General features: G+C 44.2%; 1 protein-coding gene across 1 annotated transcript in view; it reads right to left on the bottom strand.

The window, feature by feature from the left end:
• The window catches only part of TEX26 (testis expressed 26), a 42,836-nt gene that overhangs the window by 3,095 nt on the left and 22,796 nt on the right, over positions 1-16,945 (bottom strand). The window contains exons 4-6 of the mRNA XM_032294418.1: positions 15,537-15,693; positions 6,475-6,651; positions 3,562-3,723 (exon numbers count right to left, since the gene is read on the bottom strand). Of these exons, the coding sequence (XP_032150309.1) occupies positions 3,562-3,723; positions 6,475-6,651; positions 15,537-15,693 (496 nt within the window). The remainder of the gene's footprint in view (positions 1-3,561; positions 3,724-6,474; positions 6,652-15,536; positions 15,694-16,945) is intronic.

The raw sequence follows: 16,945 nt of genomic DNA, 5'->3' as shown, positions 1-16,945 counted from the left end.
ACACACACACACACACACACACACACACACACACACACACACACACACAAAACAACAACAACAAAATAATTTTACTCTTCATTCTTTAATATTCCCACCAGTGCTGTGTGGGGTTCTGACTGCTTCCTCTCATTGATATTTGCTGTTGTCAGTCTTTCTTATTTGAAGCATTGTCTCTATTACCAAAGAATTTATATTAAAATAAGAAAAAAATCCTTTCTTCTCATAACAGAGATATACACACACTGTTAATCAAGGTTTTCATGAATTAGTAAAAAAGGATGAGAGTCTGTAAAATTTAATGTCAACTTAACTGTTCAAAAAGGCTACCAATTGTAAGTCAAATGCTACCCATCTTTATTATGTATAAATGCAAATTCATTTCCTCTGATTTTGTATATGTTGTTTCTTCTGCCAGGAATGCTCCTGCTTCTGCTTGTCATGCAGATTCATCTTTAAGACTTAAAGGACCCCTCCTCCAGGCAGCCTTTCCTCATCTCCTGTCCACCCACAGGGTTGGGAGTACCCCTCACAGGCTTCCACGTACCCAAAGATTGCTTCCATTACAGAACTGGTGACATTTTAACTATGTGTCTATCTTCTATACCGATAATGAGTTCCCTGGGAAGGATTCCTTATTTATCTTTGTATCAACTGAGCATTAATTGAGTAAATAAATTGATTCTTAGTATTGAAACACAGGCTATGAAGAAATACCTTTCACATGGCCATTTGTGGGAGTTTCAGTTGGAGGAAGAGATGGGGCGGGAGCCATAACAGAATAAATTCACAGAAAACTGCATTTCAGATCATTTTACCTTTCAACTGGGGAGAAGTGGACTGACGACACAGTCTTTACAAATAGGAAACAGTTGCCCAATGAGTAAGCTTTTGCATGGTCTGAGGCAGACTCAGAGATTAAAAAAATTTTGAAAGTAGAATAGCCACTAAGGATAACTAGTTCAACCTCCTCGAGTTATAAATAAACTGAATACCGAATAGTGATGACACGCAGAGTTAGTGAAAACAAAAGGTTTGCCTTCAGCTCTCTCTCCTTTATGCCTTCACAGCTTTACTTTTTGTTGTAATGGAGTTTTCTCTTTACTGTATTTCACCCCCCACCACACACACCAACTCTCTCCCCCACCCCCGCCTCCCACCCAACTTGGTCCATAAGAACAGGCCTGGTCCCTTCTCTCTCTCTCTCCCTCCCTCCATCTCTCCCTCTCTAAAATGTACCTGTTCTAGGCTCCTATTCCATCAGGTCCTACAACCTATGAGAGATAATCCAGTAAAATAATTTAAGCTGAGTTGATCATAATTCTGCCTGACACATCTGCATGTGTGCTCAGCCACAAAAGCTCTGCTGCGACGTTCACCAGCTGAAAAGCATCAGTGTTGTCCCTGACACTAGAAAATGACAAGAGGTTTTGGGCACAAGAATTTAGGGGGAGGCTTCCATTTGTTTGTCAGCTTCTAACACGGCTGGCGGTGATGCGTGGGCCATTCTACAGCAGAGCTTGGAAAGAGGAGTAAAAACCCATGGGAAGCGGATCCCACATCAGCCCAAGGCAGCACCAAAGAGCAAAGGTCTGGGTCATGAGCCTTCAGGCACCGGCCCCTGGTGCTGCCCTAGGGAACCAGGAAAGCAGAAGAGCTAAGAAGAAACAAAACCCTAGCTTATTCTAAGTTACCTTGTTAGCTAACAGGTCATGCCTCACCAGTCTAGGGAGGAAAGTCCTGTCACGTGGACAGAGTGTTTTATCTGGAAGATCAGCTTACCCCAGTATCTTGGAGAATGTAGATCCAAGGCTGCCAGAGCACTTTGAGGAGTTCCTAGTTCACCTTAGGGGGTGCCACTAAGGCTTGGATTGTGCCTGACACACAGTGAGAGACAGAGCTGCCTGCAGCCACTATGGTTTCCGTAGGGGCAGAGAAGTGACAGCTGCATCTGCATTGCAAGTCCCTGGGCAGATGGGAGCATCTGCTTAGGAAAGACAAAAATCCTCTTTCTACAGGGTCCAACAGATGTGGATCCTAAAGGTAAAAAGAGCTCCTTGTAAAATGCAGAGGATGCTTTTATATACAAACTTGAGAACGAGAACAGGCGGGCAGGCTTGAGCCTGCTGCAGAGCTTTGGCTGGGCCCTCTGGGGAGTCTGAGCCAGCAGACCCCCAGGAGCCTCTTGGCTTCCTTCTGAAGTGTCAGACTGGCCCAGAGCCATCTGTGGAGAGCAGGGAGGCATCATACTCCCTCCCTGTTCCTTTCTCTCAACAGAAAATGCATACTCCTGCCTCAATAGGAGGGAAACACCTGCTTCTTGTACCTCCCTGAAACCCAGCATTCAAGGTCTTAGAAGGGTCTTTAGGTTCTCAGCCCTCAATGTGTGAGAGTGGCAAATATTTCGTTTCTACACACACACACACACACACACACACACACAGAGCTCACTCCCTGTCAGCCTTGCCAATGGTAGGGTTTTAGTTTTTCTTGGGGCAGAAGGTCCCCAAAAAAAGAGGGTTTCAGCGAGGATTTCAGAGGTGCCAGCTCTTCTGATTGTGGCTGGGGACAGCACCTGGGGACCCAGCAGAGTCAGACAAGAGACAGACAGCCCTCGAAGGGATCCCACATGGCCAGTGGAAGTCCCAAGCTCATTGCAGGGCACATAGTAAGTTAGCAGCCCAAATAGCCTAGAGCACAAAATGGGGTACAGAAAATGATCACTTGGATACAGAAATAAGCAGTAGACCCCTATTGCTATTTGATTTTTACTTCCTTCTATAACAGTCTGTATGTTTTATAATGTATGTGATACATTAGTTTAGTTGGCATATGAATATATTTTATATAAAGTTTTACATCTGCATTAGGTGATGTGCTCACAAATGAGGAGGAATGAGGGGGTGTGATCCCTCACGTCGGATGCTGAGAGACAGCTGCAGGAAGAGCTCTGTTTCTTTTCCTCAAGCTCTCTTAGTCTCTGAGTTGCCATTTTACACACTCTCAGTTAAACTCACCAGCTGTCCCTAAGATGCTCCCAAATCAATTCCAGTCACTTGGCTACAAACTAGGATAAGTCTTTGTCATGTGGAGTGAAGCCACATCAATGGCATTTGCTCTTTTTGAGAGAGTGATATATAGACATTTTCTTGTACCTTAAAAAGCCTGTCACAAAAATGTACCAGCAAACAGAAAATAAAGATTAGACAAAACACAGCAAAATAGTGTGATTATACAAACACCCAGAGGAGAAATCAATTAGCTCTAAGAAAAAGAAGAGTCATCCTGGAGCAATTCAACCACAGGCAACATGAGATCAGAAATGAGTGAAAAACTGCATGTCTCTCTTTTAATAAGTGGGGATATAGTCACTGGGGTCTCCTTAAAGGAAAATATCTTTTCAGTGGATTGAGGTTTGCACAACACTGAGATGTTTTATTTCTGAAGCTATGTCCCTTTTTGTGGGCATTCAACTCCAGTGGCTACAAGTTGGAACAGCTTCCATTTGGCAAAAGCAATGTATTACGATTTGTAAGTGCATGAAATAAGACCTCATCTTACCTTTGTAGGAAACACTCTGAAGGTACTTTTTGACTTGAGAGGAAGTAAATGAGTTTAAAAGCATTAAGAAATCCAGGTAGGTTCTGTCATAGTCACGTTGGTATGTGGTCTGCTTCTTCATATGCTCTTGGTTCCTGAGGTAGCTGTGCAGCACGGAGGGCACTGCAGAAATACGCAGGAGGGGACAGGCTCAGGGGCTGGCACCCAAGCACAGCAGTCTTGCCCTTATTGTTTAAAAATGACCCTGAGGCCGGGTGCGGTGGCTCACGTCTATAATCCCAACACTTTGGGAGGCCGAGGCAGGCATTTCACGAGGTCAGGAGTTTGAGACCAGCCTGGCCAATATGGTGAAACCCCATCTCTACTAAAATTACAAAGAAAAAAAAAATTAGCCAGGTGTAGTGGTGCATGTCTTTAGTCCCAGCTACTCGGGAGGCTGAGGCGGAAGAATCACTTGAACCCGGGAGGTGGAGGTTGCAGTGAGCTAAGATCATGCCACTGCACTCCAGCCTGGGCGACAGAATAAGACTCTGTCTTAAAAAAAAGCAAAGAAAGAAAATGACCCTGACAGCCTGATCCCTGCTTTGAGCTCAGGCAGCGTCCTTCATGATGCTGGACACTAAGGCTCTGTATTAAATCAATTCTTCCAATGACTAGAGCTACGCAGAGCTACGGGGACTTCCAGCCTGTTGCTCCTGAAAGTGGCAGTGATGGGAGACAATGACCAGAAGGGTGAGTTTGACCATCACTTTCAGAAGAGAAGTTTTCCCTGAACTTGACTCTTATGCAGATCAGTGTGTTATGATGGTGAAGGAACTGAAATATGTCACCCCCAAATACACTTCTCTGGTATACTTTGAGATGACTATTGAAAAGTCCTGCCAACTGCATTAGCCCTGCAAAGTTGTCTTGGAGAGTGGGGTGACCTGCATCCACAGGGAATCTGCACTGATGCAGCCCGGCTTTCTAAGGCCTTTCCTTGTCTGGATCTAAGAAACATTAACTAAGATTGGACTTTATAGGTCTAAAACCTTTACCATCATTCTCTCTGGGGGCTGCTACCATTGAACAAGACCACCTTTGCCAGCCAGGTCTCCTCTTCTCCTCCGCCCACAACCCGTTTAGCCAACTCTTTCCGTAACCTCAAGATGGTATAAAAGCATCAACTCTCCTGTCATTGCTTTGAGTTCTTATATTTTGCTTGACTCCCATGCGTGTTAATTTGTATGCCTTTTCTCCTTTTAATCTTCCTTTTTTCAGTTGATTTTTCAGCAAACCTACAGAGGGTAAAGAGGAAGTTTGCCTTTGGTGGCTACGATGGTGATGTTCACTGTCTGCTTAATAACCAAAGGTCCTCATAGAAGTTTCTTTTTCTTTCAGGACATCTCCTGTGCACATTTCGGATGGCACAGTAAGGGACCTCCTTCCAGGGACCTAGGCATCTTCAGATGAGCAGTTTGGAATAATGATGGTGTTTATAGTCATCACTCATTGTCCATTTGGACTAATGGGGGTATGAGGTGCAGGGACGGGTGGATCAATACACAAATCACTTATATTTGATTATGAATATTGCTCATTTAATGTGAGTTCTGATATTCAAGAAATGATCATGAAAAAACTAATAAAATCATGATACAAAAACCAAATTTTCACAACTTGCTCAATCTTTTTTTCTTTTTCCTTTTCATGGGACAGAGTCTCTCTCTGTCGCCCAGGCTGGAGTGCAGTGGTGCAATTTCAGCTTATTGCAACCTCCGCCTCCCGGATTCAAGCGATTCTCCTGCCTCAGTCTCCCGAGTAGCTGGGACTACATGCACACGCCACCACGCCCAGCTAATTTTTTGTATTTTTAGTAGAGATGGGGTTTCACCATGTTGACCAGGATGGTCTCGATCTCTTGACCTCGTGATCCGTCCGTCCCTGTCTTCCACAGTGCTGGGATTACAGGTGTGAGCCACTGCACCCAGCCCCAATTTTTAAACCTTAAGAACACCTTCCAGCTTCAGGTGTCCCCTTTAAAGCGTTATTGGCCAAATAGAGGGACCAGACTGGTGAGAGGATTTGATGTTATACCCTGAGAAGAGTGTTTGTAGGGCCTGGAAATACTTTAACTGGAAAAGAAGGCATACGACAAGGTTTTCATAGAATAACAGATTTATAATAATGAACATCCATGGGAAGAAGCGGAACCAGTGGCTAGAAGTTCAGCAGGAATATTACAGCTGATCCAGCTTCTAAACAGACCGCGAAGGGGATGGGGCTACCCTGAAGCGGATATGCCGGGGCAGTGTCGCCCCTTGGCAAGGCTGGAGTCAGGAAGATTCACACACAACATGAGGCTCTGGATGAGGTAATTTCTAGGCTACCTTCTAACCCAAGGTGCTAAGCATCAGTTCTTTGATTATTGTCTCAAGTTCTGCTTGTTCTCAACTCCATGCCAGGAATGAATCACGTCTCAGACTGACACCAAGTTTTCTGCTTAATTAGTAGCCTGGAGGTGGCTTGGTCATGGAATTTTAAGAAACTTGAGGGATGCACATGTGGATACACTTCAGTAGGAGACTGAGACTAAACTGGTTTCCTGCCTCACCTCTTTCTGTCACTTTACAGCAACTGCGTCCTTCCTCTCATTCTATAAGGAGGAAGTATCCCCTAATCCTCACCACTGCCCCTTCCCAGCAGGGATCACACTCATTTCATGGCCTAAGCAGTCAGTCGTCTTCTGAAATCTGCTGGCTCCCTGGGTTCCAGGTTGGGAGCTGCAGTGACCAGGTTCTGATTTTATGTGAGGACCCCCGGCTTTCTCCGTGACTGTTGCCAAATGTGCTACCAGTGCCCTCTGCACTGAGAAGTCCTGGAGCCAGGGTTTGGGATCTATGAGGCTGTTTTAGAAGCTGCAGCTGTACTCACCTACACCCCGAGAAGCAACGGGCAAGCTTGCATAGCATCCGTATTTGAAACTGAAATCCTGAAGCTCGGGAATTTTAGCTGGAATTTGGTAATTCCTTCGGAATTCGGTGTCTGGAGGTTGGGGAAGGAACTTTTTCCATTCCAGAGACAGGCGAGAACTTTTCTTAACCCTCTGAGCTGGGGCGGGGTGGAAATGGAAGGCAATACTTACTCCTTGTGAGCAATTTCAAAGTAGCTCCACATCCCACCTCACCTCTATCAGGAGCTTCCAGTTTATCACACTAAAAACCCACTCTTGTTGTATTTAGAGGGCCGGTCAATGTGCTCTATATGAACACCTCAATGAAGAAATAATTTTATCAGTCACAGGAGGTATGTGCTAAAATGAATGAACACTTCGATGAAGAAATAATTTTCTCTATCAGTCACAGGAAGTATATGCTCAAATGATCAGAAGTAGTTTCTAGTGAATATATTTTTAAGTCACGAGTCTGCCCAGTGGGCACAGAAGACACTGATCACTCCACTAGGTCTGCCTAGTTCCTGGGGCAGAGGGGGGTATCAAAGAGATTTTGGATAGGGCCAAGGTTGCCATTTTATAAAACATGAGATGCCCAGTGAAATTTGAATTTCAGATAAATAATGATTTTTTTAGCGTAAATACTTTCTATCTACTACATGTCATTATTCAAATTTAACTGAGTGTCCCATAGTTTTATTTACTTAATCTGGCAGAGCTAGATGGGGTGGTATATATCATCCCCATTACCTAGGAAAAATTTTAAAAAATTAAAAAACTGGAAACTTATCCCTTACTGATGGAGGGTTAGGTAACATTGCTGGCATTAGTGAATAGCACCACTATTATTTCTTTGAAATATCTCTGCTAAAACATATTCATTAAATGTCTACGAAGCACTGAAGCCAGTGTTACAAACATTATCAGATTTACAGAGGCAAGAATCACAATCCGTCTCACATAGAATGAGTTTATTCCTGATGCTTGCTACAAAGCCTTAGTTCAGAGGCGTATCATATAACACCATCTTTATTCAGAAGGACAAAGATGTCAAAAACATGGGTTTCATGAGCAATGTCCAAACAGTGCACATTACAATCGACACTGAACTCAATTCTCTTCCAGATTAGTTTTCCAATAGAGCTTTTCAAAATAAATCCTAATACACATTGTATATCAAACCATTTGTAGTGGTACCTACTGGTATATATTTTATATCAAAGGATATATAATTGCATCTACTGGCATCTGAGAGTATTTTTATATCAATTTAAAAAAAATGATTTCTGTCTAGACCAGCAGAGGAGGAGAAGGTTCCAGCACATGTTGCCTCTTACTTTGGAAAACTTGGGAAGAGAGGACATGGGTATTCAGTAGCCCTCGTAATGACCTCATAAACTGCAGACACAGAAGGCAGGTTATAGAGGGGAGGAGTTTGTGGGGCTCAAAATCAGGGCCCCCCTTAAGATATTTTGGAAAACCATCCGGCACTGTTCCTGTAACTTCCATCTATAACTTAGTGCTATGATTCGAATGTGTCCCCGCAAAAGCAAGCGTAATCCCTATTGCAACAAGGTTGGGAGGTGGGGCTACTGGGAGGTGTTTGGGTCATGGGCACTCTGCCCTTATGAGTGGATTAATGCTGTTATTGTGGGAGTGGGCTAGCTATTTCAAGAGTGGGCTCCTGATAGAAGGTGAGTTTGGCTTCCTTTCTCTCACTTTCATGCTCTTGTCCTCCCATTTTCCACCATGGGATGATGCTGCAGGAAGGTTCTTGCAAAGTGCCAGCACTATGCTCTTGGCTTCCCAGCCTCCAGAACCATGAATCAAATAAACACATTTCATCATAGATTACCCAGTCTCACACATTCTGTCAAAGCTGCACAAAACAGACTAAGACGCTTGGCTTGGCTTTTATTATTTACTGAGAGCTTTGTAAACAAAAACATATTTCCATTGACATACTTGATGCTTTTACCTAATCTCTTCCCTAGAGCTACCATTCAATAGCAAATGCGTTCAGTTCCTGTATCAGTTCTGTGTTATATGACAAGGTTTTACATAATTAAGTCATTGTTCTGTCTTAAGACAATTAGTGTGATTCTAAAGATATCTACAGGACAAACAGGTAGCGTATGTGGTAAGTCTTGTAACCATAACATTTGGACCTGTGGCTGTCACATGGAAATATGACATCAGAATCACCTGGGAAGCGTCTCTCAGAATACATCTGCTTACCCTTATCCCAGACACTGAGAACATCTAGAAGTGAGGCCCCAGGCATTTACGCTGTGAAAACAAACCACCCATGTGCTTAAGAATTACTGACTCAAAGCTTTGAATAAGGTGCTACAGGAGCCCAGAGAGGGTATGAGGAGCTGTGACGGAGGAAGTGGAGGAAGACAAGGACTGAAAGGCAGTCAGAGTAAGGAGCTTTGACAATGGGTCAACAAGGAAACAAAAAGTGTGTAGTGTGTTTGTGAAACATGACCTGGCTCGCAGAAGGCTGGGGCATGCAGGGCAAGGGGGAGAAGCTGAGGGTGCAACAGGAGAGGCAGCGGGAGCCAGGCTGTGAAGGGTCCAGGACATCCATTCCACATGAACAACGATGGACCAGCAATCATTGGAGATGAAGACCCAGAAAAGGCAAAAACAAGGACCTAGACTTAGATATCTACAGGATGAACAGGGAATATTGTGAGTCCTGCAACCATATCGCTTGGAACTGTAGATCTCACATGGAGATAAGCCATCAGGGTCACCTGGGAAGAGGTACTCAGAATACAAAGATTCTCACTCGTCATTGATCCTCAGCACTTTTCACAGTGCTAGAACTCATTAAATATTTACTAAATTAATGAGTGAACGCACACACCAAAAAACCTGGAAGCATAATTGCTATGGATTAGCAATTAATATCTGAACTACACTCTAGTGACTGCCTATGTGATCGATCCATGCTTAAGGTAACTCCTAGTAAATTATATATTGTTCATTCCGTAGCATGGGCTTAGTTCTTTTAAACTGACGCTTTTGTTGTCTTTATAAAATGTGTTAATGAGCTTCACGCATTATTTGGAAGACAGGTTCCTGATAAAAAGGGACCTGAGCAACACCTAAACCCCCATAGTTGTGCTGAAGCACGGAGAGAAATGATAAGCGTGAGTCAGAACTAACCTCCCCCAGGGCCGCCTCCTCAGCGGTCCTATTCCTCAGCTCCCTGAGTTTCTTTTCCACTGGAGTAAAAGAGTGGTTTAGCCCAAAGAAAAAAACTGGCCCATTTATGGGACCTGCAGAAAGGTTCAAACCAAAAGTAAATCTACAACAAGGACCATTCAAAACCATGAGGGCCATTGGCACATGACCTAGTGCTGCTGTCTGTTTCAGCTGTTCTGATGCAGCAGAGCCACGTTCTCCAAGCCTGAATGTGAAAAGAAGCACCTTTCATTGCCTCTCAGTTGTTTACCTTAATTCCATAATGAGGATAAAAAGCTAAGGCAGGGCCCTTGTGCTTCAGAAGCTTAGATTATTACAATATCATTGGTCTTACAAAAGAAGTAAGAACCAAGGCTGTTAAAACACATGGGAAGGCCAGCAACCCAAAGGTAGGGGATCAGGGAAGGCTTCCAGGAGAGACGGGAGGCCTACAGCTGGATGCAAATTCTGGGTCGACACAGGCAAGAGAAGGAAGGGAGATGTGCTCCACAGGGAGGAAGCAATGTGTGCAGCCAGCACGAGGCCATGGGGGTGGAGGTATGTGGAGCGTGTGAGTCGGGATGGCCGGCAAGGCCATGAGGGTGGGGCTGACAAGGGAGGAGGAGGTGTGGCAACCAGGACCAGATTGTAGGAGACTTGTGTAAGGCATTTAGCTTTTATCCTGAGGACAACAAAAATTCACTGAAGGGGTTTAAGCCATAAAGTGACATCAGTTTGCGCCTCTGGAGACTCACCATGGCTGTCTCATGGACAGTGGGTTAGAGGGAACAAAACTGGAAAAGCTCACTGCGAAAGCTCCTCTAGCTGCCAGGTGGTGACAGAGTCGGAGGGAACCTATGGATTATGCAGGAAGATCGGCTGCGGGGGAAGGAGATGAGTTGGAATGCTCACGAGGCTTTTACTCAGCACCCAATACAGGAAACTGAGGATCTAAAGAGAGGTTTCAGGAGACATACAAATGTGGAGGTCCTCAGGATACTTGCTCTGCAGAGTAATCAGAAACTCTAATAGTTAGAGCCAAACAGAAAAATGACCAAAGAGAAGGATCAAAGAAATAGGGGGAAAACAGGAGCACGTGACAACACAGAAGTGCAAGGAGAGCAGTGGTTCAAGAGAGAGCAGAAACCACAGTTAACGATGCTCAAAGGCTGGGTAAGATGCAAACGGAAAAATCTCCATTGAAGGTCATTGCAGACCTTGAAAGGAGCAGTTCAGCGAATGGTGAGGGCAGACACAAGGTTGGAAGGGGTTGAAAAGTCAGAGGGTTAGCAATGCTTCCCATTAAACTCAGTGGATTGTATCCATGCATTTAGGATCCTCTATTCCCAAACTCCATCAGAATGATCACAGATTTGAAATGTTAACACATTTTTAGAAAATGGGAAGCAAATGTAGATGTGGCAACTGAATGAGCATAGCAGAGGCAGCTGAAGCCTAAATGATGTGAGAGGGGAACAGCAAAGAAGTGAACTATGTAACCCACAGTACAGAACACCTGCAGGCTCAAGTGTAACAGGTACAGTGGAAGACAGGGAGAGAGGCTCAGGGCTGAACACAGACGCTGGGCTGAAAACGTGGATACCGAGTGGCTCCCTGAATCACCTTCATAAGCCTGTGTAGTCATATGACTATTTCTTCCTAAGCAGAAGTTTATTCTCTGCAAAACTGAATCAAAGAAGCTCTGGACTGAGGGACACCAGGCACAGTAAAAGGTGAGTGGACTGAGATGCCTGACTGAAAAAAGAGGGGTCAGTGAAAGTCTGCACGTCAGCCAGGAAGATCCCAACCCCTTGCTTCCCCAGTCCTGCTTTCAGAATGCCAACAGTCAGTGAGAACTACCTCTCTGGAGAGACGGATCCACAAATAATAGCATGTAGGGATATCCCCCCAAAAAGATAGCTCACCCTCTAATCACCTAAGTCAAGTACCAGCTATCAAGCCACATCTCCGCACATAGTTTTTAATTATGTTTGAGTATCTCCTTTGTAGGTTTTGTGAGCCCTGGAGTTTAATATTTTGTGTGTACCCACTTTAAGAAGAGTCTACAAAAGTGAAACTTGAGTTTTATTAGCTTTATAATAAATCTGCCTTTGCTGCCTTGCAAATATGGACAATCAAAGTTTCATTAGACTGTTAAGACATTCAGAGAAAAATAAAAGCAATGCAAGGAACAGATGAAAATGTGGAAAGTTAAGTATATTATAAATATCTTAAAATTCGTGAGAATTACTGCTTCTATAAAATAAGAACAGAATGCTGTTTTAAAAAACTAATTGGAGGGAGGAAGAAAGAGAGCTTAGAAATTAAAAATAAGAGACCCGTAATAAAATGTAATAGAAGAGCTGGATTAAAAATGAAGAAGTTTTCAGCTGGGTGCGGTGGCTCACGTCTGTAATCCCAGCACTTTGCGAGGCTGAGGCAAGTGGATTGCCTGAGCTCAGGAGTTCAAGACCAGCCTGGACAACATGGCGAAACCCTGACTCTACTAAAAATACTGAAAAATTAGCCAGGCCTGGTGGTGCGTGCCTGTAGTCCCAGCTACTGGGGAAGCTAAGCCAAGAGAATTGCTTGAATCCGAGAGGCAGAGGCTGCAGTGAGCCAAGATCACACAACTGCACTCCAGCCTGGTGGAGACTCTGTCTCCTTGAAAAACAAACAAACAAACAAAGTAAAGAAGTTTTCAAATAAACAATAAAAATGCAAAGAGAAAGAAGCTGGAGAGAAAAGGTAAGATAATTCAAGTCTCAATCCAACTATCCAGTAGCTTCCTAAGAAAGGGTGTGTTGAAGGAACTTTAAAAGTATATTCTTGTCAATCTGGAAATGTCTTTTCTTCTTAATTACATTTGCTTGATAGTTTGGCTGGATATAGAATTTTAGGTTGGAAATCACTTCCCTTCAATGCATTTTTCCAAATGTCTTCTAGCATCCAGGATTTCTATGTAGAAGACAGATGCCATTTTGATTTCTGATCCTTTTTTATGTTATCCTCCTGGAAACTCTTAAGATCTCCTCATTCCTGACATGCTGAAATTCCACACTTACATGCATTAGTGATAGTTTTTTGCCATCCATTGTGTCAGGCATTCAGGGGCCCTTTCAATCTAGAAACTCTGAGAATTTTTTCCTGCATTAGTCCTTTAATATTTTTCTCTCCTCTCTTTTCTCTGTTCTAGTCTGTCATTGTGTTTGGAAAAAATTTTGGTAAGTATACAACAAAGTATGGAAAAAAATAGTGTCAGACATGTAGAAAACTGAGCACATGGAGAAAAACAATGATTAATTCTGGTAAAAATAAGAGAAAGCAAGAAGCAAAGGAAATAATCATGAAATACAACTTGGCTCAGTGGCAAACATTTACATACTTGTGTAATCACAGTATGTCATATCATAATACACACACTAGCAATTGAATTTAACAAGAAATCTGTAATATAATGATATTGACACGATGGATGGAGGACCAGTGAGACAGAGTTAATCCTCAACTACCAAAACGGAAGTCAATAATATCTAAAATTCATGAGTGAAGGAATAGCAATAGCATATATTTTAAAAATCACATAAGAAGACATAGTTAACCAGATTGAAACTGATTGCCAATGAGGGATATGAGTAGGGGTGGAGCGGGGTAGGTCAAAGAACTGCTGTTATTTCTTTATAAGCCTCTGAGTAACTGTTTGAGTGTATGCAGACATTAGTTTAATAGAAATACATTTTAATTTTTAAAAACTATAAATAAGAAGTTAGGAATTCAGAACAGCAATGTATAAACTGACTCTTAAAGGAATGTTAGCTGGGAAGGAGCTGGTTCTAACAAGAGAAGCCAGACCGCCTGGGTCAAAATCCTAGACCCTACCAGTCCTGAGCTGGGCAACCTGACACGTACGCAACCACACTGACTTTTAGGTCCTCCTCTTGGATTGGAGGTGATAATTTCAAAGATCAAATGTGTTCATTTATGAAAAGCCAGGGGCTTAGTAAATGTTGGCTGTTTGGGAAGGGAAGTGGAGAAATAAACAGGAGCTAAAAGAAGAGATGGGGTTGAGGGGAAGCTCTGTTTTTGTTTTCATTTGGAACATGCTAGATGGAATATACTACAGTCAAGGTGCATGCCGGTGGGATGGGATTAATGCTTTAGAGATGGAGGAATGATGCTGGAGAACAGCCAGAGAACTGGAAAGGTAAACTTCTCGTTCAGGGGGCGGGGAGACAGATGCACAGCTCACAGGGATTGATGGTTCTGTTGGGACAGGAAGCGGGTGTAGAATGAAGGTGGAGACACACAGGACTTGAGAGATGCTTCATTCTCTCTTTGGGTGAACAGGGGCCCTCTGCACTCCCTGGCTTGTGTTCAGAGCCTACAGGGTAGCCAGCCTTCCTCAGCTGTCGTTGGGTGTCATTATTTTGTGAAAAGGCAGGAGAACACCAATACTCCAACTGCCATTTTGTCACAGGGCTTGGAGTTGTGCACTGGAGTGTGACGTTTTCCCAGTGACTTAAAGAGAGGTTTCCTTCTTTGAGTTTAAAAATATAGTCAATTTTCATAAATCATCAATAAAGTAAATTTCCTGCTGATAAGAAAGAACAAAATGGCATCCAACCACCAAATATGTCATTTCTGGAAAATGTGTTGGTATATATGGAATTCATTTTTGATGCCCTGAGACATGGGAGCTATGATGTCATCTCTACCTACCCTACAGAAAACCAGTCAAAGGTGTTCTCAGCCACAGAGCCCTAAGGGCAGAGCCAGGTGACGAAGAGAGAATCTAGGGGGAATCTGCACAGCAGAGTTCCCATCCCAGGACACATGTGCTCTTCCAGGAAGCAGGACGAACAGCATGCTGGACTTCTCACCTCTAACAGGTGAGAGAATAAAGTGGCCCTCGCTTCACCCTCTCGTGGTTTTCTACTTATCTAGGAAGACAGCAGCATCCCATCCGCACAGAACTCCAAGGCAGACTCCTGTTACCCCCTTATCCCTGACATCTGTCGGTCACTCGTTCCTATCATTCATTCCTTTGCCCAACCAATATTTATTTTCATCCCCTATGATAAGCCAGGCACTGGGATGGGTGCTGGTGGCACAATGTGAGCCAAAGAGCCACAGTCCCTGCCCTGGAAGTGGCTCATTTGCTGACTGAAGTGCCCGTGCCGCCACCTTGCAGATCCTGCCTCGCCTGCACTGCCCCAGCGCTGTGTCAAACCACCTCCCTCCTCTCTGCGCTGCTCTGACAGCCTCCTCCTCCCCGCTTCCTCCTGAAGGGCCATCTCCGTTCTTCACTCTGCAGCCAGTGTGAGGCTTCTAAAAGCCAGCATCGGAATTGTGTCACTACCTTAATAAAACCTCTTAATTGCTTCTGGAATAAACTTCAAACTCTTTAGTATGCCCTGCAGGGCCCTTCCAGACTGGGTGCTCTCTGGCCATGCGGGTCTCCTCCCTTAACTCTTCCTTTGCCCTTTACTGCTTTGCTCTTGGTGAAGCTCTCCTAAAATGTTCCTCCAGGCCTTCAATCCTGCAGCAGCACTCTCTACTACCTCTCCACCTGACTAAGTCCTCTGCATCTTTTGGGCCAGGCAGGGAAGGCTTTCCTAATCCCCGCCCCACAGCAGGCTGGATGTCCTCCCATAGGCCCACAGCTACTGGCACTTTCCACAAGGTGCACCTTTTTATACTTGATGGTTTTTATTTGCAAAGTTGCCTAGACTTTGAGTTCCCTGAGGGAGAAGAGCAGACCCATGCTGCTGACCACTGCAACTCCAGTGCCTACCACATGACCCCGGGGAAAAAATAAACAAAAAACCCCACAAAAAACCATGCTTACCTTTGGCTCTGTCCACGAAGTCTCTCTTAGTAAGGGAAATAAACTGATTTGATAGTGCCTGGTTAACTTCTTTCATTGAAGCAGGGATTTTCCAAGGGAGACAGGTCCTTAGTGTCCTCTTTTGTTGACAGTGAGGTAGTGTCCACAGGAAAATGTCCTATCAATGCAAACACAATTTTCATGAAAATCCATATGGGTTCACCTAATGGGATCAATAATCTGAGTGTCTGTGTGCACATATTCTTCAGAATCCTTTACACCCAGCTGCCACAGCAGGTGCATGGATGCAGAGAGCCAGCTGGCAGGAGCCATTTGTTGACCTAGCCGAAACAGAGGTTCCATGCATTCCTTTGACTTTTCACACTGAAAATGAGAGAATGAGATTGAAAACTTCCACAAGTTGTGCTTCCAACCAGAAGTCTCCTACAGATAAGCCCAGGGGAAGAGAAACCTCATGTCAATTCTCGTTCTGGCCAGACATTCCCAAGGAGTGTAGGCAGTGGCTGCTTTCCCCTTGGGAGACCCTGAGGAAAACCCCCTCACATGCAGAGGCCTCAGCAACTTCCTGAAGGACAGCAAAGGGCAGGCACTCTCTTCTCATCTCCAGAGAGATTTTAGGATGAAAAAACTTGAAACCTCCACCTTCTCTTGCCAATGTCCCTCTTTCCCATGATCTTGCTTCCTATTTCCCTGAGAAAACTGAAGCCACCAGAGAAACACCTCCACAGCCCAGCAACCACGTCCAGCCACCACACCTGCACTGGCACATGCTGCGATGGGAGGGGAACCGGCAGGTGCTCCCAGCAAGGCCCAGCCCCACCTGCAGCACCAGATCCCTCTCTACTGAGCCCACTCCAGCAAATCGTCCAACAATCCTCTCTTCACTCTTGCAACTTGAATCTCTCCCTCTCTGCTGGGTCATTGCTATCCATGTCCAAGCATGCTTTATTTCTCCTATCTTAAAAAGAAAACGCTCTCTTCACTCCACTTTCCCTTCTAGTTTCTAAGCTATTCCTCCATTTCCCTTTGCACCAAAATTCTTCAAAATAGGTACACTTACTGTCCCAAATGTGTCTTTTAAATCTCTTTTAGTTTTCAAGTTCTCTCTTGATTCCCTTCTTTCCCTCATAATTTATCAACTGGAAAAACCAATACATAAAAGTATAATTTATCTATTGAAGAAGCCATTTGATGTGCAGAGGTGAGGTCCCCACAGTCTGGATTTTGTTGATTGCACATTCATTTATTGTTTAACAAGTTCCTCTGTCCCCTGTATTTCCCGCAAATTGACAGGTCGATCCAGAAACTCAAACTCACTAGACTAGAAGTCAAGCTTGTCCAACCCAAGGCCCCAGCCAGGATGGCTTTGAATGTGGCCCAATACAAATTCTTAAAACATGATGAGATTT

This window comes from Sapajus apella, unplaced genomic scaffold (genome assembly GCF_009761245.1).
Source record: "Sapajus apella isolate SASKATOON/1434 unplaced genomic scaffold, GSC_monkey_1.0 scaffold32, whole genome shotgun sequence".
NCBI classification, from domain to species: domain Eukaryota; kingdom Metazoa; phylum Chordata; class Mammalia; order Primates; family Cebidae; genus Sapajus; species Sapajus apella.
The sequence above is the reverse complement of the archived record's forward strand: the minus strand, read 5'-3'. Positions and strand labels throughout refer to the sequence as shown.